Below are 26,057 nucleotides of genomic sequence, written 5' to 3'. Positions count from 1 at the left end.
TCTTTCCTTTCAAAGACAGAGGACAAAGCACAAAAAGCTGGGCCACCTAAGCTGCCTAAAAAGCTCTGTACTGTTTTCATTAGTGGCAGAGTAGCTGCACTGACCATAGCAATGTCCAATTACGTGAGATGCTTCAACTCAGCACCTTCCACCCCATGTGATTCACACAGTAGTGAACAGTGGGAAATGAATGAAGAGGCCAAGGTGGGACTATCTGTATTCCCCAATGCATCTTAAACCTAAGCTCTGGAACAAAGTACTATTCCCACTTTTGTAACTGTAGACGCTCAACCGTAGACACCCAGGCTCACCCCAAGCCTTACAGAACCAGGCACCAGAAACTTTGACCAGAGACAAAGCAAAGATCATGAATCCCAGTTTGTTCCACACTAAGCAAAATGGTACTGATGATCACATAGAGTTTCGCCTGGAAACTTCCATTATTCCAATCAGCCACTCACTTCAACACCAGCTTGTACAATTTGCTAATCTCAGTTTTGCTCTACCGGTTTCCCTATCTTCTTTAGACTAGCTCATTGTCCTATCACTCCTACATTTCTTCTCCCTTCTTATATCTTGTGAATTAACTCACCACTTCCAGAATTAATTCTACTCATGTTTCACCAGCAAACGTCACCACATCAATCCCTCTCTTTGCATGTTTTTATCCCTTTACCTGCCTCATTTTGCCACGTGTGTAAGCTCTCAGAAAAGATCCTGACTGTAAATTTGCATTTACACAACACCTTGCACAACCAGACCCGGGTCTTCACTAGTCTCTAGACGCTGTTCTGACACTTATATTAGGGCTTTTTCTCTGTAGCTATGCTATTTGGTCAAATAAAGGTAACATGTCTTTCTACAAACCTCAACACAATAATAAGAGAACAATAATAATGGTGCCAAAAGCAATAGCAGCAGCACTATATGGTCCACATTTATCAGCACAAGGCACAGGAGGAAAAGTACCTGTGATACCATGTTTGAGACGTGAGTTGAAGATTAGTCTTCCAACTCAGACATGATGTGGAATTTAAGAAGGCAAAGCATGATTACCCAAGCTGGTCTTGGCTAGGAGGCCAGGATTAGCACTCCAACACTTCTGAAAAGTGGCCAGGAAGGCTGTTTTGCCTCTCATTCAAAGGAAATAAACTCATCATCTGCTAGATGGCCCCCAAACACTATCTGAGGCATCATTTTTACACAGATTTGAGAAACGTGTCTTTGTTGATCCACCTGAATGACTTGCAGCATCAATTCATCCCTTAGCAGCACACTGGACCAGTATCAACCCAGAAAACCAAGTGCTGTTCCCTAGTTCATCAAAAAGACACCGTTAGCTATCTTAGTTTTTCTGTAGATTTTTCAGCCAGCTACACAGAGACATTAAAGAAAACAGTGACCTAATTCTGACACTGTGGTTTCATAATGTAAAGATAACCTAATTCTTCAGCAGCCCCAAAACTCCCCTTCCTGATAAATGACCTTCTCTCTAGAGTATTTAATATTACTTTTGGCAATTAGAAGACTGAACAGAACATGCAAACTGGAAATTAAAAAGCCCTGCTTGTCCTTTAGATCAGTTAGGATGATGTGCACAAACACAGAAAAAGAGTATAAAATACATTAATATGCAGCTCTATATCCTAAGATGTGGGCAATCAAACCTCTTGCTTCAGTAAGTATGAGATCAGGGCTCATAAAGGAAAGTTGTTTTCCTCCCACAAAACAACACTGCTTAATTGCTTGGATACATAGAAGTTTTTTAATTTTCTTTAGCATCAACAGGTATTGGCCTTAAATGGATCAAGAAAGGTCTTGGTACAACAGTTCCAGTTAGAGTTAGCAAAGAGCATAGCTGAAGACACTTAGTGAACAGGAATGTGATAGATTCCTACTATATTATTAATCTGACCAAAAAAAAGTGTTCACTTTTAAAATCTTAGACACAAGAAACAAATTCAATAGAAAACTGCATTGAAATGCAAAACACAGACAAGTTAGCCACAAAACAGGTCATCTTAGCATGACTTACCCTTATGTATGGCTTGAAAAAGTGGAGGAAGGTAAGACAGGGAATGGTCATGGACTTTTCAGAGAACAGGCTAACTGCATGGGTTCATTAACAACAGTTAGTGAAGTGAAGAATCAGCATTCTCTGAGAAATGCTGTTATTTCAGTAAGGAAGGGCAACAGACAAAGCTAAGTTTCACCTTCCATCACTCCTGTGTTAGAAAAAAGGGCTAACTTCTCTTACAGCAACATCTTATAATGAGCACATCACTGCACACAGAATCTTCACGTACACACGCAACCACGTTGCTATTTGCAACCATCATTAAAATAATTTGACTATTTAATTTTATTTCATAAAAACATTAATGATAATGTAAAGAAATACTTTTACAGCAATGTACATTTTTGGTTTGCTTTCTAGCCAGAATGCTTGCTGAGCATTCACTCTTCACTTCTGCAATCCTCATCCCTTTTGAAGGCTACATGGATGCATGACAGCCTCATGCTACATCATCTGTGAAAATCATTGCACAAAACCCATTTGAGAATTCATGACTTCTAAAGTCTTCTTTCCTATGACATCAATTGCATTCACTCTCATGAAGCGAAAAGAAGCAAGGTAAGTCCTCCACCCTGGTCTAAGAACCACTTACGAAATGGTTATTGAAGTGGCAAGACTGCAGGAGCTAAACAAAATGCCAGACTTCACCATGAGAACTTTGGCCAGCTTGGAAAACCTTACTATTTGGAAGCACACAAATGGAAACTTCCTTTCACAAGGACAACTCAGCAACTAAAAGCAACAGGGTGAAACTTCCGAAGTACTCCTTGCTAACATCTAGTGCTGTTTTATCAGTGAGCAACATCCTCACTGAAAGGTACACACTATGTCCTTTTTCTCTCCTTCGCAAGCACTGTCCTTTAACAGATGGTCAGTTTACATGTGGTAATGATCCACTGTAATTAAAAACTCCATTCTCATTAGCCATCCTCCAAGAATACGACAGCTCTGGCTCACTTTTTCTGATGAGTATGTGCTTTGTTTAATGATAAACAGCAGACAGTAAAATAAAAAATATAGTAAATTTCTATACTGGGGTTGAGTGGGGTTGGATTGCAGATTCCCCGAGACAGTCAGACTGACCATTCACTAAGTCTGAGAACCCCAAGAGTGGGGGTCTAGATAGACCCTAGTTAAGAAGCATGTGAAGGTCATCTGTCTTCTGTGAGGATTCACTGAGTGTGATTCATATTCTCTTCACCTTTCAAGTACTTTTCTCAATGAGCTGTCAACATCTTTACAATCAACTGTTCTACAATAATTACAGAACACAACAATCACAAACTAGGGAGACATTAGCAGGATTGTTTTTTACAAAGGCACAGACTAATTTTACTGCTTCCCCTTCCTTCAATTTCTTTCCCCATCTCCAGCTGGAAAAGCCAGAGGGCCAACACAGACATATATTTTTCAGGAGTCATTACCTTCCCACCAACCCTACAGACCATTTTAGATGCAGTGTCACTTCAAAATGGAGACTTTGTGGACTATTGAAAGTGTCTGCAGAAGTACTGACTCAAAAAATCTAACATCTGAGAAAGACCATCAACATCTAAAGGTCCTAAGGGGAGGAAGGATAGTATTGCAAACAACACCTTTAATCAAACCTCCAGAGACACAGGTTCAATTCTCAGTTCTTTCACAAATCACTCTCACCATCCGTAAATACGTGTGGAGAAGCATTTCCCACTTCAGATCACAAATACTCAGCTACTGGGAGCACCTTTAACTGTCTGTTAATTCAGAATCTCATCAAGTAGAACCTCAGTTGCTGAGTGGTGTTCTGAGATGGTACGTCTGCATATAACAACATGGTCAGAGCCCCACTGTGCTCCACTCAAGGTTACCTGCAGGGTGATGGGAGGAGTAGTAGAGTCACACAGAGAGAGACAATAATGCAAGTTAAAGTATCCTCCCAGGACAAATTTCTTGGCTGGCAGGTACATACAATGTACCAGGGTTTAAGTCCTTTTTTTTTTTTCAGTCTGCAGCTCCTCTATCAATTTTTCACTTACTTCAAACTTCCCATGGGTCTAGCAAAAACCTGACTGCAAGACAGTAAAAAACAGATATTTTCAAGTGTCAGGTCTGACTCCTAGATAGAAAATTATAATTATCAAGGCAAAATTATTTTATGTGGCAGTGATGACACACAATCCCTCTTACAGGGAGCTCTGTTTTCCATTTCAAGCAAATAGATTTTCTGTCCTGAGCATCAAAAATTTAAACCACTCATACTCCCCAGTGTTTTGCATTGAGCATGGCTTGCTGCCAAAAGTCAATGTCAAAAAGCAGTAGGGAGGTCCAGTGTTACATTACTTCTCAATTTTTTCTGCATCAGTCGTGTTTGGTTTGCAGTTATCAAATACAGTTTTATGTGATGGGGTTTTTTTTGCTGACTCTGAATCCTGAAGTATCAGCCCTGGGTTTTAGAGACAAACTGAGCTATTTTCTTCTGTCACTCTTTCACTCAGAGCAGTATTTTCACAGGCAAGTTCTGTTCTACTGTGAGTGTTTCATAGACTTAGCAAAACCACTATTTCTGTGAAACATGCAGACCTGCTTCTGGGCTGAAGAAGCACTAAAGGAACATTAAGTAAAAGCTCTCCAAGTTACCTTAATCAACAAAATCAATAGTGTGACTACATGCATCACGGGTGACCAGCTTATAGTATTTGAGCCATGCAGGGCTTGAATGCTTGGAGTGCAGGTAACACTTAGGGGTCAGCCCTATCTGACTACATACCCAGGTCAGCCTCATGCAGCAACCAAGCAAAGGGACCTGTAAGAAGCTGTTGTCATCTCACTCTCCTGAATTACTCATAGAAACTCCCTTCCCCAGAGCTCTCTTAAATATGGACAGGTACCCTGTAGCATTCCACTGCTAGGAAGTTTCATTTATGTCTCAAAGAATTAGAAGAGCTGGACACCTACAAGATACAAATGGCTGCATTAAGCATTACTTTTATACAGCTCTTGAAACATAAACAGCAGAGTTAATAAAATGTCATCTCATCTGCTTGCTACTTCAGAGGCCATTACAACTACAGCAAAAAAAAAAAAAAACAAAAAGGGGAAAAAAGCAGAGAGATTATCTATAGCAGACAGGGGGCCTGACTAGAAGGGAAGTACAGTGCTGATCTCAGGTCTGAGATGTCCTCTTGCATGGCCCTATTAAAACAGTCAAATCCTCTGTATCTCAGGTGCCTACCCTTAATAAAGGGCTTCGAAATTTGAAGAAGAAATGTGTATTAGCACTCCTTGTCCCTAACTTCATCTTGGATTTTTTTTTTTTTTTTAGTTTCCCTTTCAGGAGAGTTATCAGAGAGAAAGTACTAGGCTTCTCAATGTAGCAGGATGCTCTGCCTAGCATGGGGGTAAATCAGCTGCAACTTTTCTATTTGCAAAGTTATCAATGATGAATGGAGAATGGGATGGTGCGCTGGTTTTGGTGTTGAAGAATGCTGAAGCCAGCCTGGCTCATCAAGCTCAAAGCTAAACATTCTGGGGAAGAACAAAATATCTGATAAAATACCTGATAAAGGGACCAACAGGTGCTACTCTTTAAAACTTATCTAAAGATGCTGAGCTGACGCAGTTGTCCTGGAGATATATGACTGACAGTCAGTCACTTTATACTACAGAAGTCCATTTGCTAACATACCCCTTTCTCAGAGTGTGTGGAGATTCCTCCCTTGAGTGGGGATGCCCCTCAAGGTTACTCCTCAAGGCTGAGTGAAAGAGATTTGCCCATGGTCACCAGTATCAGTGAGTAAAACCAATCTCTTTTTAATAATTGGGTTTGCTAGCTTTAATATAATTGCTTTGATATTGCTTCAGAAATAGTCCACTATACTAGTAGTTATAGCTACCTATACCATGTAGTAAATAGTCCAGATTAAGATCTTTTAGTCAAATCATTGTAATTATCATAATAAACGTAAATAAATAATTTTATGTTATTTATATATATATACACACATATATAAACATAAAATTATATGTGTGTGTGTATATATATATATATATATATATGGTTTTTGCATTTGGTTATTTTGGGGTGGGGGGGAGGTGGAGGTTGCCATCCTTAATCTTGGAGGACACAGTTCTATAAAGGTTACATTACACCTATCTAATCCTTTAGACATAAACCACTGCCAAAGTCTGGGGCCAAGATTGAATGCAGCTGCACCTAGACTCCCCGTTGAGAAGTTTAGAAAGCAAGAGGGTCTTTTGTGTACCTTGTGACTCAGTGGGAGGGCATCTTTAATAAAGTTTGCCTGAAGCTCCCATTCTGCCTGCAACACTCATGAGTCTTGACTTCATTTATTTATTTATTTGAGTCACGCTTATGAAATGCCACAGTATAAAGCTAATTGCACAGAGCCACAAAGCAAACATGGTGTCTGCCTGTTCCTTGGGCTCCTCTCACTTTTGACCCCCAGTTTTTGCTTAGGAAAATTAAAAACTACTAGGTCATTCATCTGCAGCAGAGATACGACTCTTTCATGCTTTCATGCTCTGCCAATGTATCCCAAGCCTGTTTGGAAGGCATCACCACCAGGCATTTTTTGTGAGCAAAGCTATTAAAGGAAAACTCTGTAAAGAAATTGCCTGAAGGCTCCAGTTCAGTGGCAGCTATGGCAGTGTTCCTGTGCTGTTGGCTTGCACTCACTGTGGAAAGTCCCCATGAAGTCATGAATAAACAGAGCTCTTTATGCTTTTGCCATGGCATCACATGGGCATATCAGTCCAAAATGAGCAGGAATCTCTTTTACAAAACCACACTATTCTGAAGGCAGAAGAATAGATTCATTTAAGCAGGTCTTACCAATTCAGTACCTTTGAATGAGATGTTGAATAAAAGGTCATGTCAGTTGTCAGCTGAAATGTATTTTCTATCTCCATTGCTATATTTGAATGACTAGGCTTTGAAAATAACTTTTACAGTCTCTTCCTAATTAATACCTTAAACAGAGATAATTTGGAGTCATGTGTCTTAAGAGCAACTAAATCAAGGTAGGAGTTTTTGCTCAATGCCAAGGACGTTTTAAATTAAGTCTCCCACTGCATGACAGAAAATTCTATTCAGAGAAAATAAAACAACAAGAGAAAGGAAAAAAAAAAAGGCCAAAAAAGATAACAGCAAAAAATGCTAAAACAAGTCAATGTACCCTGGGAGTCTGCAAATGGAAACATGCTAAACTGAATATTCAGGTTAAGATCCACCACGCTTTGCTTTAACCATCTACCAAGTAACACTGTAGAAACTTGTAATCATGTGTATCTGTCTGATCTGCAGCATCTACCTTGGAACAAGTTTAGGCATAGCCTCTCTGTCACCTGCAAAGGCAGCCTTTGGGGAATCTCCCAGTTGCAGCATTCATAGTAGACATATCTTGTCCTAGACAGATAGTTAAGGCAAGATGACTTGGGTCCATGAAGCTAGAAAGACAATGGAGTTTTGATGACAATGACACAAAGAGCTCTGTCACAAGCTGTTGAGAGCAAGCTTAACAAATCCTCAGGCACTAGCATCTGGTGAGTGACTGAATAGAGTACCAGGCATTTGGGAGCTTGAAAACTGGCCATCAACACATTCTTCTCTCAAAGAGCTGACTCCAGCAGCAGCAAAGCCCAGCCAGTGATGAAAGCTTTCAAAATCCTACTTTAGATTATGAATGTTTGAGTTCAGGACATCCCTGGAAGTTGTTGGTTTAGTGGTTTTTTGGTTGCTCCTTTTGTCAGGGTTTTTTGCAACTGAGAGCTCAGCTATAATTTTCTAAAAATGGACTTCAGATAGGACTACAGAGAAAGGTTTGATTTTCCAAGAGCTAGCAAAAGTGTTGCAGAAGCCAAACTTTACCAAAACCAATACAGTCTATTAAAAAGGCATTTTTAATGGGGCTTGACTATTGTCAAGAACTCAAAACTAAATCAAAGTGGGCATATTCATGAGTACTCGGTCTTTCTCCAATGCCCACTGTTTCACCCTGGAGAACTAAAGTATTTGCAACCTCTTCTTCCTCCTTCCTGAAGTGCCAGGCAAAAGGCTGCCTCTGCTCAGTCTCAAGGAGCTGAGCTGTGACTTATCATTAGAACAATCTCAAACTGGATCATATGTAATGTCATGCTGCCTGCCACTGTTTCTTAGCCTTTTTTAGATTAAAATAATGACATACCTAAATTAAGCAAAACAGCCACCATAAATACCACCTAATCCTTCAGAGAAACAAAAAACTAGAGATCATCCAACACAGTGACGACACTGTCATGTCTCTGTGACAAACACTGTGCTTCTAAGGTTTTCCTTTCAAGCATGTGTTCCTGAATCTTTATAGTGCCTTTTGTTTCAGCACTGCCATGCTCATTTCAGCCCTAAGACACATCTTAAATCTATACAGTCTATATAATCCTAGGCAGACATAATTCAATAAGCCAGTTTTTTCTCTTCATTCTTTTGAGTTTGAACATTTTCTTTGCAAAACCTGCCCACAGCACATCCTATAATACAGAAAACCTTGAGCTGACTACCCATAAAATACATTGCGTCAAGGACCAAACATAAATCTACGCTGATACTGCAGCAAAAAGAGCCACTGCTGAAATGAATGTCACATCAGGTTGCGGTGTCGGAGGAACAGACAGAGGCAGGAGACACTACAGGGCAGGAACAGTGAAGGAAGAAGCCTCCCTCTCTCCCCCAAGCTGCAATGAAGCAAAAAATTAGGCCAGAGACTGTCATTAAGGCAATACTGTAATTACAGCTTTTAGAACTTTTTACAAGTAAGTTGAGGACAGAAAGAAGGTTCTTTAGAAGGCGCTGAGCGTCTTTCAACAGAAAACAGAAAAACATCTCTCAATTATCCACTCAAAAACGTGAAGTCACATGAGAGAACTGTGCATGCAGGCGCAGTGCTACAGAATTATAAAAGCGGTGCTCACACAACTGCAAATGAACCCTCTCAGCTTTCTCTGATGGAGGCTGGGAAAGAAAACAAGTAAGACGGCAGCTGTTATTCCTCAGAAACCTGATCATAACCTCATCATGATCCTTGCTTCCCCCACTCAGTTACTCAAATTTTGAATCACAAAAGAGCAGGTATGACATTAGTACCAGCAAGGCTGGGCATGGAGAACAGATAGGTAGGTGTACAGCTAAACTTAGGGCAAAAACAGATGGTGTGCTTTGGATTCTGGCAAAAGAAAGGAAAGAAGAAAAAGACTGAGGGGATAGAGCAGAGGAATTAATTTGGCTTTTATTCTCCTGTTTTCCCTCATATTTCTTTAGGAAGCATACAGTAAAGATTTAAAAGACAAAAATACTTCTATGTATATATTCCTACAAGTAAATAAATATTTTCCTCCTTTCACATTAATTTTATGCACATTTTCCTTCAATATGTTTGTTGGAGAGATCTTTGTAGATCCAGAGTCAGGATCTCATAATTGCAGTAGTAAGAGTTCTTTACTGAAAGGGAAGAGAAACCATCCAGACACAAACAAGAAATTCTCCCTTCTTTCCACTGCTCTGGCTCCACTCTCCTATCCTCCTGCAGTGCTGTAATGCTGTCTGTTCCTTCATGCTCCTGAGAGTCTCCCACAATGCAAGACCTGGAAGAACCAATACCTATGAATGAAAAGTTATACACAAAATCACAGAACAAGGTGGGACACCACCAAAGAGTACCAACATGGAGGATGCAGAAGATAAGGACGGCCTCGAGGAAGAATTAATTTTTTTCCCACTTTTTGCATGTCACCTTTTGTGATAAAAATTGCAGAATACTGCAAAGAGAGAACAGTTTCGTGAGAAACACATTCCTTGGTGGGAAGCTGAGAGAAAAAAAATTAGTGGTAAAGCACCAGAAAAATTAGAAAGAAGTAACAATTTAAATATCAGTGACATTTTTGACAACATGCCTAATGGTATGGCACAGAAGAAAATTAATCCGTAACTTTGTAATCTGGATTCATGGGAGAAGTAGGATCTTCAGCATGTAACATACAGCAAGTATTTCAGCTTTTCAAAAGCATGCACTGCTTCAACCAGGATATGCCATTTGGAATAGGTTGAGGAGTACTCATTAAATCACTAGTTTATTATTCACACTGCAGGAATGTGAGTTCTATTGGTAAAATGAATCAATCAGAGAGCAAAGAGCTATTCTCTGGAGTCTACATTAATCAGTCCGACAACCTGTCACTAAGGATTGGGTCAGGCTCGTAGCATAGCATCCAACCAGTGGAGAAAAAAAAATCCCTGAGACTGCTGAAACAGGGAACAGTTCACCCATTTAAAGCTGTCCCCAGAGGCTTGTGTCAACCATTTATTACTGCTCGTACACAGCTGCAGAAGCTTTTAAGTAAGAAACTTGCATTCTTGGACATTCCAGAACAGTGTGTGTTGTGGAAACATGCTTGATCCCAGCTAGTTCTGTGAGGACAAGCAAGATGAAGTGTTCAGAAAGAAATACTGTTAGACTTTAATATAGCCCTCTGAAGAAAACACACTCATGAACTTAAAAAAGGTCTAAAACTAGGACACATGTCAGAACAGATACACTGCAGGAAACAATCAGAGTTGTCTGCAGTCTGCACTTCAATAAAACATTTTTTAAAAAAACAACACTATTTCTACAGACTATTTTTTATACAGGCACTTTCTTTTCAAGGTTTAGCTGTTGCCCAGGCTCCCTCAATGTAAGTCTAAAATAAAAAGTATAATTTCAAATAATGTCACAAATGAGAATGCACACACATAAAAATTAGCATTTTGTTTTAAAAAAAATCCAACCAAACAAACCCCACAACTATTAACTTGCCCCACTCCCAGCCCTGCTGGTAAAAACCATGATCTACTAAAATCTCATTATTCTGAGATATACGCTCCGTTAATGAGAATAAACATTACAGAGAAAACAAGCACTAGGTGGACTTCAGGAGCCCTAATCAGACCAGAAACATGGAACAAGAAAACCAGTCAGCAATTCCAGTAATACTGTGAATCCATGTAACACATATAGCAATGCATAAAATCAATACACCGTACCAGAGAACACCATCATATGCTGCGGCCGATTGGATGGGGGAGTGATAAGATCAATGTTTCTGTTCTTGTCAGCACTTGCACTGGATGGAGTTTAAAAGTGAGTATGACTTACAGTGACAGAGCTGCAGGATGGGCTACAAAACTTGCTGAATGGCTCAAACAAGCTGAAGTGGTTTAGCTGAAGGGTACTTCAGGGGAGGCTGCAAGGGAGGGCAGTCAGATCCACTCTTGGGAGGGAAAAACAATAAAAGGTTGAAAGTGTTTAGTTGCAGCAATGTAATATGAGTGTACACGCTCAGGAGTGAGGAAGAAAATATACCTCTCCTCACAACAGAGCTTCTCCATCACCATGAACTCTACATGGAGCTCTGTGCCCACTGCTGCTCTAAACTTGATGTTAAAAGCTACACCACGGAACAACATAAATATTAGTGTAACCATTTAAATACAGCCTCAGGCAGCATTGGCAAGACTATATCCTGCAGATCAAGAGATGTGATTACTCCACCCTACTCAGCACTTGTTAGACCACACTCTGACTACTTCATCCAGGTTTGGTCATTCCGGCTCAGGAAACTGAAGACCATCACACATAGTTCCACCAAGACAAACAATGATTTTTAGTGTGGCAGTAAAGAAAACTGAGAACAAACTGAATGAGCTGGAACAGATTACCAAGAGAAACGGTGGAATTTTTCATGCTGTAAATACTCAGTGCTGATCTTGGTAAGGCCTTGGGTAATATAATCTAAGGATTTCCCTTTAACAGAAGGTTGGACTAGATGTTCTCTAGAAGTTCCTACCAACCTAGAATTTTTCTATGATTCTGTGATCTAAACATATGCTATGCGAAGCGCTGTTAAATATTACTTTTGCAGTAAACACATTTTAAATTAGAATTTCTCTGATTTTTCTTCCCATTACAGCAATTAAAAAAAAATAAACCCAATAATGACAAATCAAAAGGAGGATGGTTCCCTGTCACCATCTATTGAAATTATCAAGCAGAATGCTTAAAAGGAAGTGCCTCTTCACAGAACACTTAATTAAACAAGTGAACTTTGCTAGAGAATTTTGAATAAATGAAAGGAGTTCCATGAATTTGTTCAATCCTTTAGTGTCTATTAAGCATTCTTTATCATCTACTTTGAAAGACAGGATATACAAACTTTTGGTCTGATCCAGTATATCTAGTTTTGCATATGAGTCTCATGAATGGGAGATAAATCAAAATACCGGAAGTCAATACAGTCACATTAAGTCATAACCCCACTACAGTTTATTTGGATCATGAATTTAAATACTCAAAACAGAACGACAGAAACTTTACCACTAGTAAGGTAAACCTTACCACTAAAACATGGTAAATCATAAAGCACAACAATTATTTGTTTCAATTAAGTCATAAATGGAAGAACAGGCTAAGAAAAAAAAACAAGAAGAAAATCCAGCAACAGTGCCAGCTTCCAGCTCTACTTAATGGCAGAAAGACAGACTTAAATTTCGAAAGAAAATGGGATTCCAACCTGTCAAAGTAACAGATAGCTCTATCACACTAAGGTCATACATCATAGCCACCTCCACAGGCCACTTCTATGAGCAGATTAGATAACACCTAAAAAGAGCCTAAACACAAAAATAGCAAAATGGGAACAAATAAAATTGTAGCTATCCACATTTTAAAGTACATCCCATAAGACACAAAACCAGGGTTGCACTAAAAGACATCCTGACATCCTCCCAGATGCCGAGAGCAGAAAAAAGAGATCCCACACGAATTGTTTTCACATTCCCCATGCTGAAAAAGCTGTTAGTACAAACGTTGCTCAGACAGTAAAAGACAAATATACAGCTTGAGGGGCTATGGAAAGCAGGAAGAAGTGTTACTGCCAGCCATGCAACAGATAACTTTTTTGTCTTCTTATCTCTACCTTCTGTAAGTGTTAGATCCTATGTTGGTTTATTTGTTTATTAATTTTGGAATATATTTATTGGTTTGGAGTCACAAAAAGAAATATTACCATATACACATAAAGAGAGCTATCCCACAGCCAAGCCTTCACCTTGACTGTCATCCATTGCATGACAGTCTCAAAAAGAGAACTTCAATTTCCTTAGTGACACTTTGCAGGTGGTAGAGAGGTTTAGGATTTTTGTTGTGTCATGAGAAACCTTCCACTCTTCTAGGTACTTCTGGATGTCAGTGGCATGATGACCTCTGGAATACACAGCCAAAGAAAAGGATGGTAGGTCCTAAATCTGATAAGAGTTTTGTGCCTGCAGACAACGCTGCACAAGTGTGTCATTGCCTCTGAAGTCTCTCACAAGGCATGGTGCATAACAGATGGTCTCCTGCTTAAGACACTTACCAGGGACTTCAGAGATCCAGATTCAATTTCAGTTTAACTTTGTACAAGTCTCTTAATAGGACACATCTACACCATGGATATAGACAGATTTAAGCTGCCTCTGCCCAAGCTAATCTGGAAACGAAAGTGCAGGGAAGACTTCTGCAAAGACATTTGAGCTCAAGATAAGTGATCAGCAGGATTTCTGAGCTCATGGGCACTGCCATGCAGGACTCAATACAAGCCTCTCTGTGCTGAAGTCTGCTGCATGGGGACTTCTGTCCCAGTTTTGCTGAGGAGTTAATTTTCTTCCCAGTAGCTGGTCCAGTGCTGTGTTTTGGATTTAATGTGAGAATGTTGGTAACAGAGAATGTTGATAATACAGAATGGCTTGGGTTGGAAGGGACCTTAAAGATCATCTAGTTCCAACCCCCTGCCATGGGCAGGGAACCTTCCACTTGACCAGGTTGCTCAAAGCCCCATCCAGTCTGACCTTGAACACCTCGAGTGCTGGGGAGTCTACAGCTTCTCTGAGCAACTTGTTCCTCACTTGTTGCTGAGCAGCGCTGACCCCGAATCAAAGACTCTTCAGTGTCTCACGCTCTGCCAGCGAGGAGGTGCAAAAGAAGCTGGGAGGGAGCATGGCCAGGACAGCTTACCCCAATCGGCCAAGGGATATTCCACACCACAGAACATCATTCTCAGTATATAATCTGTGGGGATTCAGCCAGGATCTGCTGATCACTGCTCAGGGATCGACTGGGTCACTGGGTGGTGAGCGACTGTACTCTGCATCACCTGGGGATTTCTGGGTTTTATTTCTCTCTCTTTTTGTTGTCTCAGTTTTCATTACAATTGTCATTATGTTGTTATTGTTATTATTACATTTAATTTCTATTGTTAAACGCCTTTTATCTCAACCCACTTACCTTGTTCCTGATTCTCCTTCCCATCCCACTGGGGTGGGGGGTGGGGAAATGAGCAATCTGAGTTGGTGACTAAGGTTAAACTATGAAAACTTGCTAGTTCTGGTCTCTAATAGCTCTCAGCCCTCTACCCTGTGCTCCAGTGCAGACATTCTCTTTGTTTTTGTGTCTCAGCTTTCCATCTGTATCAGGAGGATAAAAGCACTACCCATACTTACAGGGTGTCAAGAGGATAAATACATTAAGTGGTCCTAAGGCACTCTGGGATTAGGGCAACAGATGTAATATCAATTCCTTTAAGCAGTGAAAATAGAGAAGACAGGGCAATCAAAACTCCAAGAAAAGAGCAGTTGAAAACATGAGGTTTATTTTTTTCTAATTTTACTGCATCTCTACATCCAGAGGACACCACAGAAGAAAAGGCAAACTCTGGAACACAGCAATAGCTAGATGAAGTGAAAATGTGAGAGGTGGGCACAGAAGTAAAAGACGGTAATATTCTTAATCGCCAATTGAGTTTACCACTACTACAAAATTACACAAAATGAGATGCTTACATTTCTGAATTACAATCCGTTCACAGATACCTCTCTTACCTGCTTAAGATCATAACTAGTTGTAAACTCTCCAAGACAATACAGAGGAAGAAAGGAGTCTTGTGAAGAATCCATGCCACTCAGCAGTGACACAGTTACCAACAAAATGTAAATATTCAGCAGCCCCATTTAAAACAAAGTGTGCTTAATACATCAATTAAAAAGCCTGAAAGAATAAACCTCTGATTTAGAAGTAGCCCTTCAAGTAACTTTCAGTTCTCTACCATAGTAAAGTCAGTGAGGAAATTTCACTGATTATTACAATGCAATTTCTTTGTCTCATCTTTTCATTGTCTCATCTTTTCAAACTCAGTGATTGTACACTGTGGTACACTCTGAGGTAACTGCTTCCACTGTTAACCACTACATACATTATTTGCAGAACAAACTGTGTGGTTTAAGTTAACATGCTTTGCATCTCATATACAACATGGTAGAAACATGCACAGAAGCAACTAATGCATCTCTGCTACTGACTAGTAATTCATTAAGCTGATGAACCCCTACAGTTTATAGTCATCTGTTCATAATCTTATCTTCATCCATAGCCCATTATCTTGTTTCAGTCTTCTACATCATGAAAAAAAAATAAAAATATTAAATGCCATTTATTCTACTAAAACAATAAATGCTTCTCAGTCACAACACAATACAGTGTTAGAAATTAATAACTTTGTAACAAATTATTAGCATACCAGTTTCTGCTGGTTTCAATTCCTTGCAGTAACTCTCAATACGTGTCATACACTTTTAAGAATCAACAGCAACGCAATCATTTCCTACTGCAGACCTGTAATTTGTACCTACAGCAGTAGAAATTGTATCAAAGTACACATAAAACAGAAGTATGGGGAAATCCACAAAAGAAATAAAACTAATACAAATTCAATCTCTGATGCTTCATGACTTGCCACTGTTATATGAGAAGAAAGACACAAAGACACTAGTTTAAATTATTTTCAAGACTTCATATTCCCAATGCATTGATTAGAAACAGAACAAGGGGGTTTCATTCAGGAAAGTCAGAGGACAGAAAAGAGACAGGAATACCAAGGACAGCTTGCTATAAGGACCAAGTAGATTGTACAGAACTCAGGAGGACAGAATTCCTTCCCCACTAAAACAGAAGCAGTATTTTCAAACAGAACTAGTTCTTTTGAATCTGAAAAGTTAATTGTCATCTCCTGCATTTAACAACAAAACTACAGCAAACATAAGGAAGCAAAGAAAGAAAAGAAATGGCAAACTAGTCTTCCCATGCTTTCATTTCCATCCCTTTCCAAGGGATGCATTGCTTTCAAAGGGGTAACCATCAGCTCTGTTCCCCTGAGGTGAGGGGACAAGAGGCAGCATGTTAACTGCGTAACTATACATTTAAATATGGACTCAGATTGGTTACTAAAATTGTAGGGACTTGGCTATGACTTAATATTAAGGACAAAACCAAACACTGACAGCATGTTTTGTAACCCTGTGGAAAACCTAGCCCTACCTGTGTTACCTGAGCAGTGATAAAACTATTTACCATCATGCCAAGTTTTAAAAGACATTATTGAAGACGGGCGGTGACTTATAAAACTCAAACTGGCAGTAGGTCCCAAGAATATTCACAATCCTTGCTGCAATGGATGCAGTAGTTAAATGAAAAAGGGTTGGATAGCCATGTAAACTTTGGCCCAGTTCAATAAAAGCAGCAGGAAAGAACAATCATTCCAGTCAAATTTCAAAAAAACTGGATGTTCAATTATCTCCACTGAGTAAATTCAGCAATTTAAGTTGCTCCTAAATAGCAAGGGACTGAGCTGAGTGGAGATCTAAGTTGATTTAAAGTTAATTTGTTTCAGAAAGTTCTGAAATTGCATTCTGTTCAGTATCTGCAGCCATTTCTGTAAAGTGGTATTAAAATGATTAAGTTTTATATGACACGTTGCCAAAAAGTTCAGCAAACATTCACTGTCTAATAACACATATTCAGCCATATGAGGTAGGGCTTAGTTATTTCTGCAAGATATTTAAAGCAAAGTCCAAGATATCCAGCAGGATTCTTCCTTTCATTCACAGTTTTCGTAAGTTGCTGAAAGGTTGGGTAAATCCACAAATTATAAAACACAGAGGAGCTATAGTATATCATAGTATCTGTGGTGCCTTGGCAGCCCACTAGGAATATCCTAACTTTGTGTTCATCAAAACCCCAACAAAACACACCTTACTTTTCACAAATTGAAATGCATTCTACCCAGGTCTTGTTCTGTGTCAGCAGCATTTAAATAAACAAATTAGATGCCTCCTTGGACAGCCAGAAATGGAGTTACAAGCTCATCCTCTACTCGCATGAGAAAGATTATACCCCCTTGGATGGGCCTCTTGCAGTCCTACTTACCTGGTGGTTAGCAGGAACAGACAAAAAAGGGAATGTGCTAACCAAGGCTCAACCAAGCAGCTTATTGAAAGGGGTCTAGAAATCCACAAGTTAGTAGGAAATATTACAGTTATTAGGCTTATTCAAAGTTAACAATAATTGCACTCCATGATTATAACCATTGCTTTATAAAAGTTGATACATCATTGTTTTTAAAGTTAGGGGAACTGAGACACAGTAGGCTGAAGAAATTTGCTTAATGTCATACAGATAAAGGATATGAGGAACAGAACCTGAGTCATACATTTAAAGAAAGATTAAACTCTGAGAGTACTGGGGGGCAGGGAGGACTGGAGGGGAGTAATTTGTAATTTGTTTTCCAATTTGAAATTCTTACTCCACTTCTCACTTTCAATGACCATAAACCTCCTCATATACAAATGAATAAACCATCCAGCAAGCTGCAGTGTAACAGTGGTATAGAAAAAATCTGCTTAAGTGATGAATCAACTCATCATCTATCCAAAATAACAGACACAAATGGCTCTCACACCAACCTCCAGCTAGAGTAAAAACACTTCCACACTGAAGGAAAACAAAAAAATAATTTTAAAAACTCCATACACTTAAAAACAACGTGAATAAAATATGGTGTTAGGAAAGAATAGCTATTCAGAGGATGGCTGCAAAAGATGCCATATCTCATGCCTTCCCCATCAAGTTGAAACAGCTTAGACCCTAAAACCAGTTATGGGGCTCTCTCCACCTGGATTAACCAGTCTAACTCAGCTCTCAAGCAAACCTCGCAGATTTAAATTGAAACTAGTCTCATGTCTCCAATAATGTTTAAACATTATTCTGTAATGTCATCATGCAGGTTACAAATGGACTTCATTTACATCATATTCATTAGGACACCACACTGTTTGAACTCAATATTACCTTTCCTTTTCCTCCCAGCCAAAACATTGCCATGCTAAAATGTTTATCTAATAGTTCTCCCCCACTGCGGTGCATGTTTCCATTGGGACCCCAACAGTGCTAAACCATTTGCAGGGGAAACTTAAACTAATAGCTGGGATCTTTTCACAGCCTTTCAAATCCCTATGTAAAAAAAAATATTAAAAAAAAATTACTCTCCTGCTAATGTCACTGAAAACATAGTTTTTCCAGAACTCATTGTCTTGCAGGTTTATTTTGGGTTGTTTTTTTGGTTGTTTTTTTTTTTGGGGGGTGGGGGAGAGGATGGTTGGGGGGAAGAGATTGTTTGTTTGGGATTTTTTGTTTGCTTTTGGTTGCCTGTTTTTGAATAGTCTTACTTTCACAGGACTGTATGGCAACTGTCAAGCACTTATGTCATCAGAGTCAAAATACAACAGAAGTAAATATCTAAATACCGCTATTATGTCAAGAGACAAGCATCCCAGGGCCACTCATTGTCTCCCCTTGTCATTATCCCATGTCAGAAAATGGGGAATATCAGATAACGCAGCCAGTGGGAACACTACAAAAGAGAGAGAAATTTAATGTGTTTCCTTTTCTAAGCTGCCTGTAGTTAGAAATTTTGTTCCCATTTAAGGGACAAACTGTACACCCCTTTTAAACCTCAGAGATTCATTTTAAGATATGTGTAGGGACAAAGTCTCTTCACATGATTTAACTGTCTGTCCAACAGATCCAGTTGGGCATTAGAGCTCTGTACTTTAAACTAAAGAGTGCACTGTAGCATTTACTCCAGTTTGGCATAAATAAATATGGATTACCTTATGTAAACCATCCCAAAATTGTTAGCTGCTGTACAGTACCAGTAGCTTTGACAGCAGCCACACACAGAGAATAGACATGCTTTAGTCTGATCTGAGACTTTAGTAAAAATGACCTGCATGGCTGCTGTACTATCATCTTTATGCTCATGGATAAACACACAACATTGGTTTTAATCTACAGGAAAAAATATTAATTACTCCTGCTATAAGACTAAATTAGACAAACAACACAGAAAAATATTTTTCAGGAGCAATAGTATCCATTATTGTAATAAGAGACTATCTGTAAAAAGTTTGTTGTATTTGGCTTTTTGCTGCTACTGCTGGACCATTAAGTTTCCAGCCCAACTTCTTCTCTTCTAGACTTATGTTTCAGTGAAAGGAAAATGCTCCAAACCCATAACAAAATTTACTTTGAAACCAAGTATTAAATAACTGAACTTGAAAACTGGACTCCATTTAACCTAGAGAAATTGTAACTTCTGCTTATAACATTAATACATGGGTATTATTTCTATCAGAATTTCTTTTAGTAGTTTAAAAGTAAACACTTTAACAAATAAATTCCATTAAGGATTTTCTTGACTATGGTTAGCTTTTCCTTGGCTCTTCTTCAAATATAGAAGATCAGAGATTTAATAATCTTGCTATATATTCCCCCTAAAAATGCATTTTATACTAAAATTAAGTAATGGTAAAAACTATCAAGAGGTGTATTATGAACATTTTAATTTATGTGGACTCAACAACCTTAGTTAAATTAATAGAACAACCCAAAACATGACCAAGACCATTGACTACTTGCGAAGTTCTCCAGTTAATTTTTTATCTTATTCCACTCACTTCAAAATGTACCTTTTAAGACCCTATGCAATTCTCATTTCATGAGCAAAATTTCTTTTAAAAATTCATGTTTTATAGAATTTCCATTTCATAACCAGTAAGATTTTTCCGACACGTTATGTGAAAATAATTACTGTAATTCTTCTGTCTAATAACAGAGAAGTGAAATCTACCATAGAAAGACGTATACTCTAATGTTTGCATTTGGCAATAACCTTTGTTGACAATTTAGCTGCTATCTGTAGAAGCAAAAATCAATACTTTATTTCTTCTGCAGAGTGATACTGGCTACTTTGCAATCTCTATATGTTTGCACATAAATATTCTTGAAGGCAAACTAAATCAATTAACATTTGTAGCTGTCCAGTCCTTTTGCAAAACATATTATGCACTTAGGATGAATTCAGTGTAAATCATCATCCTAGCCACACAATTAAATACTATAAGCTTCCTTAACCCTCAGCTCAGACTCTCCTAATCTCTAAAAGAAAGCAATGCCAGATGGCCATGAACAACTGCTAAGAATCAGAGGGACTCAGAGAAATACCTGAAGCTCTTGGTAATATGATGGAGAAGCACCTTCTGTTCCAATTTACTGCTAGGCCCCACTTAGATAAATTTGCTTTGCACAACTCCAATGTGATCCTTCCAGGTTAACTAATACACACACTACTCATTTTCAAAAGCTGAATTGTGTAGTCTAATTCACAAACACTGAATTTTTGCTGGGCAAAAGCAATACAGGGCAAGCCTTGACTGTAGTTATCACAGTGACAGTATGTTGGCTACCAAATACAGAGAGAATCCCCTAACCACTGCACTTCTCCATCACTTGAAAATCTATACATGTGTATATGTATCCATGAATATATATTAAAAGAAGTGAAACATACTCTACATAAAAATGTGTATAATATATAATATTGATATATAATTGGTATTCAAATACATATAAGTTAGCTGCAAGGCTGAAAGACTAGTACAGCTCATTGGCCCATGAGGGACAGATTTGATTTCAGTTTCTTTCCCTGTGTCAAGAAGAAAATTATGGGGAAAAGTTCCTCTTTTCCCACAGAAGAACATCCTCCTCTGAGCCAACACTAAGAATAATTCAAAATAATGGTGCCCAGCATTCTGGGAGGCCAAAGGACACCTCTTGTTTTCATTTGCAGAGGAAGCATCTCACAAACTCCATTCTGCTCTGGCAGAGCAATGCTTCCTATGAGATGGGCTTTCTGCTCCTGCAGGCTCAGAACAATGCAGCTTTGTGGTAACCAAGCTGCTCTGCCAGATTGCCTAGTGCAGCTGTACAGCTGCTGGACTGGCACCTGTTTAAAGACTCCCTGAAACAGTTTTCCCACCTCTGTTTCCAGTTGCCTAAACCAGCTCCTGCATCTAAAACAGCCCAAAACCAGCCTTTGCCAGAAGAAACAGTGTGGAAGTGGTCTCCTCACCTCTGAAGACCAGGAATCTCATTCTGCTTTAAATTACTGTTCAGAAAATTTCATGTTTAAAAACGAGTTTTCTTTCCTTAAAAATAAACCACCTTGCATTACAAAAGATGATAGTCACGGCTCAAAAACAGGCCACAACTTCATGATTTTGGACTTGGGTTTCTTGACAGAAACTCAGAAGGAAGCAGAGAGAATGGAAAAACCTAGGAATGGGAAAAAACAGGGTAAGAAGAAAGACAGGAGTGAAATAGCAGGGAGTGCTTCAGGGCAGGGTAGGAGTGAAAGACACTGGCAGAGGTGTGTGGGGAGTCCAGAGCTGGGCTAGAAGGAGAGCTCAGGGCAGAAGAGAGAGATCCTGCAGGTGCACAGCATCAGCAAGGAGCATTTTGTACAGAGCCAAACATTCAAAGCCTGTCAGATAGGGATAGCAGGACTAAGGTAGATGCCAAGTATGAAGCCAGATGTGGTGAGCTACACAACACCTGCCTGCAGGATGTGCTTCCATGAATAAAAAGAGATTATAATTATTATTAAAGTCTCAAAACAATAAAACAGTTCAATTTTAAAAAAGTAAGACTACAGCAAGAGGGAGAGTATGCAAGGGAACATGATTCTGGCTCGCAAAATTGAGTAAAAGCCAGCTACACTGAAGAAAGGCAGACTTCTGAACAATTTAAAACAGGCTGGAGGATCAAATTTCTGTTGTAAACTACTTTGAAGAGTACCTGACATCTTGCATTTAGCATTTTTGTATAATCTCTGACATTCACCATGCCAGAGTATAATTTTCATTCAGTATAGCATGGCTCATACAAAAAAGCACTTTCAAAATATTGGATAGAGATGTGGTGACAAAACTCAATAACAGACAGAAAAGTGATATAAGCTTCACAACAAAAGGCATGGTGAAAAGAGTGTGAAGGGGATTAAGAGGTAAGAGTAAGAACTGTAGAAGCACAGGACACAAGAGAACTGTTCCAGATGGCAGGCTGATTTTAACCTAAGAAGCAATGTGTTTGTGTAAAAGTCCAGTGGGAGCTGAGCAGAAAGAGATGAGCACACAGATGAAGTCTGAAATATTTTTGCAAGTTCAAAAAATGGAAAAAATGGACTCTAAAGGTCTGATGCGGTCAAGAAAATTGCTCCTTGGGAAGAAAATAAAATCAAAGAAAGATGTTGCATCTGAGGAGATGAGGGGATAAGAGACACCTAAATGACTGATTACAGAGGACATGAGTAATGGTATCAGAAAAAAGCTTTTCCAAAACTAGTCACCACATATAGGTATGAAAAAAAATACTTCCAAGGTGTCAAAGTAATGCAGCATTTGGTCAAATATCTGGTTTGATACCAATCTGGTGTGTTTATTTATTCCAGAAGTAGTTAAGGCAACTTTCCAGTAGAGTTTGGGTACAGAAAAAGAAAAGAAAACTCATAAGTGAATTTTGATCAGATGTTCTTCAATCATCAGTTCTATCTTTTTATTTCAATAAGATGCCTACAAGTTCAGTAATTGTGCCATTCCAGTCTATTACTGATAAAAGCTTACTGCTGCATGAGCGGTTCAACACTGTACCAAATCTCCCATTAACTCCTTCTCTTAAAGGTTATTTCAGTAAGTGGGTCAAGATAAACAGAGGACCTGCTAGTAAGATTCCTAATTTGAACAATGATATCTATACACCAGAGGTAGCTACCTGAACCAGGTTGCTAATACCTCTTTTTCCAAAATAAATCCAGGGACGGTGTTTTCATTTATTTATGAAGCTTACTGTACATTTCTGGATCACAACCATGAGTGATTTTGCTCACATGCCCAAGCTCTGTAACCATTAGAAAAGCAGTGACCTTTGTTTTCAAACTAAGCAAACCATTTCATATTGGGCTATATTCAGCCATTCTCAGTATATTTCAATTACCCTGAGACTTCCTTAAAAATACTGTACAGAAGGATGCTTCGCTGCCAGATGATTTAACTTTTCCTCCCTCTCTTGTACATGACCATACTTTGCTTAAAGTAGCCATTAGGCTTTTAACTTGCTTGCTGAGGCATTCATTGTTACAACTCCTCATGACTCTTGGCTCATGGAGGAAAATCAATTTTCATCCCTGAGAAGCAAGTGCAAGTCTCCAACTTCATACACCAACGTGTACAACTGCAGCTGAAACTGAATCCAGATTAATTCACCATTCCAGACATTTCACATTTATGCTGAGACCTTAAGAGGTTAGAATATACATGATTTACTGCTTTTAATTGGGGAAATGGAGCAGAACTTCCTTCAAATGAAAAAGCAGTTTGTCAAATGAAGTTTACAAAAAGCAAATGAGATTTATAGTGACAATGACAATATACTTCAAAAATTAACCTGCAGCTTTTTGCAACACAAGGTAGTACAGCAGAATGCAAAAATCCAGCCACTGCAGGATTTTAATGCTACAATAATTCTGTTTTTTCTTGAAGGGCAACAATTCTGCCCTTTCTTAGAAAACCGAGTTCAAAGCACATTAGAATAGCAAGTCTGAGTGATTAAAAGCCAAACTACAGTAATCAGGTAGCAATAAAGATATAGAAAGCATGTGCATTTTCCCCATAGACACAAGTTTAACACAGAAAATATTCCAAGCAGGTATGAGAGAGAGGGAGGGGAGGAGGGAACTTACTGTACTGCTTCAAAGATGCACCATACACATAATGCAGCAGTACAGGATACGCTAACAGATGAAGGCAACTGAAAAGGCAGTACTCACCCAAAATATTAAATTGAAAAGGAACATCATGTATTTCAAACAACACAGGCAGCCTCTTGCCATGTTGCACTTCTTAAATTCTAAAAGGAAAACAAAGGATAGATCCAGGTAAAAGACCACGTATTTGCTGCCTTTGGGTGCACTGTATTTGTCACTTTTTACGCCAGTTCCAGTCCCAGCGCCGGTCCCGGTTCCGACCCCAGTGTGGCTCTGTGTGCGTGATCCAGTTGTACCATAGAAAGCTCCTGCAGTAAAACCTCGACCAAATTGCCTCCCTGAGGTAGAAGGTTTAGCAAAATCTGAGTCTTTGCTATCCAAAGATGGACTCCGGTGAATTGAAGAATCCTCACTACTTGACTTCTCCATGATCTCTCTTTTCACAGTTGTCAGATTTAATGTATAGCATCTCTCAGCATTAAATGCAGTGCCTTGCAAATGCCACAGTGCGATAAGAGCTGTCTGTGCTTTGCTTCTCTTTTTCTTCGTACATAAATCAGATAATCACTGCAGAATTTATTCACTGCATTGTTGCTGGGTTTATTTTTTAAAGCAATGTAGGCTGTACTCTGCCTATCTGAAGCATGGATTTATACATTAATATCCCATGCAAGAGAAGACTCATGATTTATCTTGATGAATCAGTTATGCAGAACTTTGATTTTTATTTAAAAGAGCCATAAGCTCTTTCCCTGCACTCCTAGTCTACAGCCCTCTAATCTATAGGCAGCAGATGGTCCTTGCATCCATTTCCAAAAAGCTTCTGCAGTACACCTGGGAGACTCTCCTCGAGCCGGAGCACTTTCCTTGCTCTCAGCTTTCCTCTCTGTGTCTCTCTGACTCTCTCTCACATGCTGTCCTTTTCCTTTCCACCCATTTGCAGTGTCTCATTCAGTAACCAGCTACCGGAGCACACTCTGTGTTTCACTGCTGTTGCCGTGAAATCATCGGCAACTGCAACCACTGGGCATTTCCCACAGAAATCCCTGACCTAACTATCGAGTAATAAATCCGCCCTCCTGCTCGCCCCTCCCCTCTGCTTTCCATCGGGCCAGTTAGCAGAAGCCTTCTCCTCCAGGGCACGCCTCCATGACATAATATCTTTAATAGGATTAGAATTACTCTTGACTATACAAGTGCACAACAGAAAATCTCTTTAAATGTCAAGTACTGTTTAGCTGTTTATGCGCTGGAACTGTTAGGCAGTGATATTCCTTCAGTGCTATAAAATACAGGGAAAGTATGGATTAGATAGACAGGTGTTACCCTCTCCCTGCTCATTAAGTTAGCAGTAACTTACTTTTTTTTTTTTCTGGCTTAAACAAATGCCATGGGACACGGAACTGGAATAGGCTAGCACTCAGCATACACTGAATAGGCACATGTCTCAGTTATACATGCACAAAACGTGACAGCATCACCTGTGATATAATTAACCATAACCAGAAAAGCAGAGCTGCTGCCTGCTACAGAGTCATCAATCAACTCTTAAAATCCCTGAAATGCAAAGGTATCTGAACCTGCAGCTATTTACACTCTATTTAACTAGTATATCAGAGATTATTCTTTTATACAGCAATAAGCCATCTTACATCACAGGTTGTCTGTGAACTAGAAACACTGACCCAAATGCCACATTTCTTTTCCACATAATAGCACATCCCCGCTAGGACTTTGAAACAGAGAGGGCATATGTGCATCTGTGCATAAGCATGTAAGTGCCAGAAGGGAAGGAAGAGAAATACTTCAGGTCACGCCTGGTGCTTCCAAATTTGTCATTTTGTCATAAGTGTAAAGGCAGTGCACTGATGGGGAAAGTGCTATAGCAGATTTAAAATGTAGGTTGTTCTTTTCTTTTTGTATCTAAAGAAACTACATTAGAAAGCCA

The 26,057-nt window shown here is 39.2% G+C and overlaps 1 protein-coding gene across 4 annotated transcripts in view; it reads right to left on the bottom strand.

Annotated features, from left to right (window-relative positions):
• The window catches only part of TSPAN9 (tetraspanin 9), a 178,133-nt gene that overhangs the window by 76,381 nt on the left and 75,695 nt on the right, over window positions 1-26,057 (bottom strand). For all 4 annotated transcript variants that reach the window (XM_071557909.1, XM_071557890.1, XM_071557900.1 and 1 more), the window contains one exon: window positions 24,173-24,252. In XM_071557909.1, coding sequence (XP_071414010.1) covers window positions 24,173-24,235 — 63 coding nt within the window. In that variant the 5' untranslated portion in view covers window positions 24,236-24,252. The remainder of the gene's footprint in view (window positions 1-24,172; window positions 24,253-26,057) is intronic.

The sequence above is a fragment of the Pithys albifrons genome, chromosome 1 (assembly GCF_047495875.1).
Source record: "Pithys albifrons albifrons isolate INPA30051 chromosome 1, PitAlb_v1, whole genome shotgun sequence".
Lineage (NCBI taxonomy): Eukaryota > Metazoa > Chordata > Aves > Passeriformes > Thamnophilidae > Pithys > Pithys albifrons.
The sequence above is the reverse complement of the archived record's forward strand: the minus strand, read 5'-3'. Positions and strand labels throughout refer to the sequence as shown.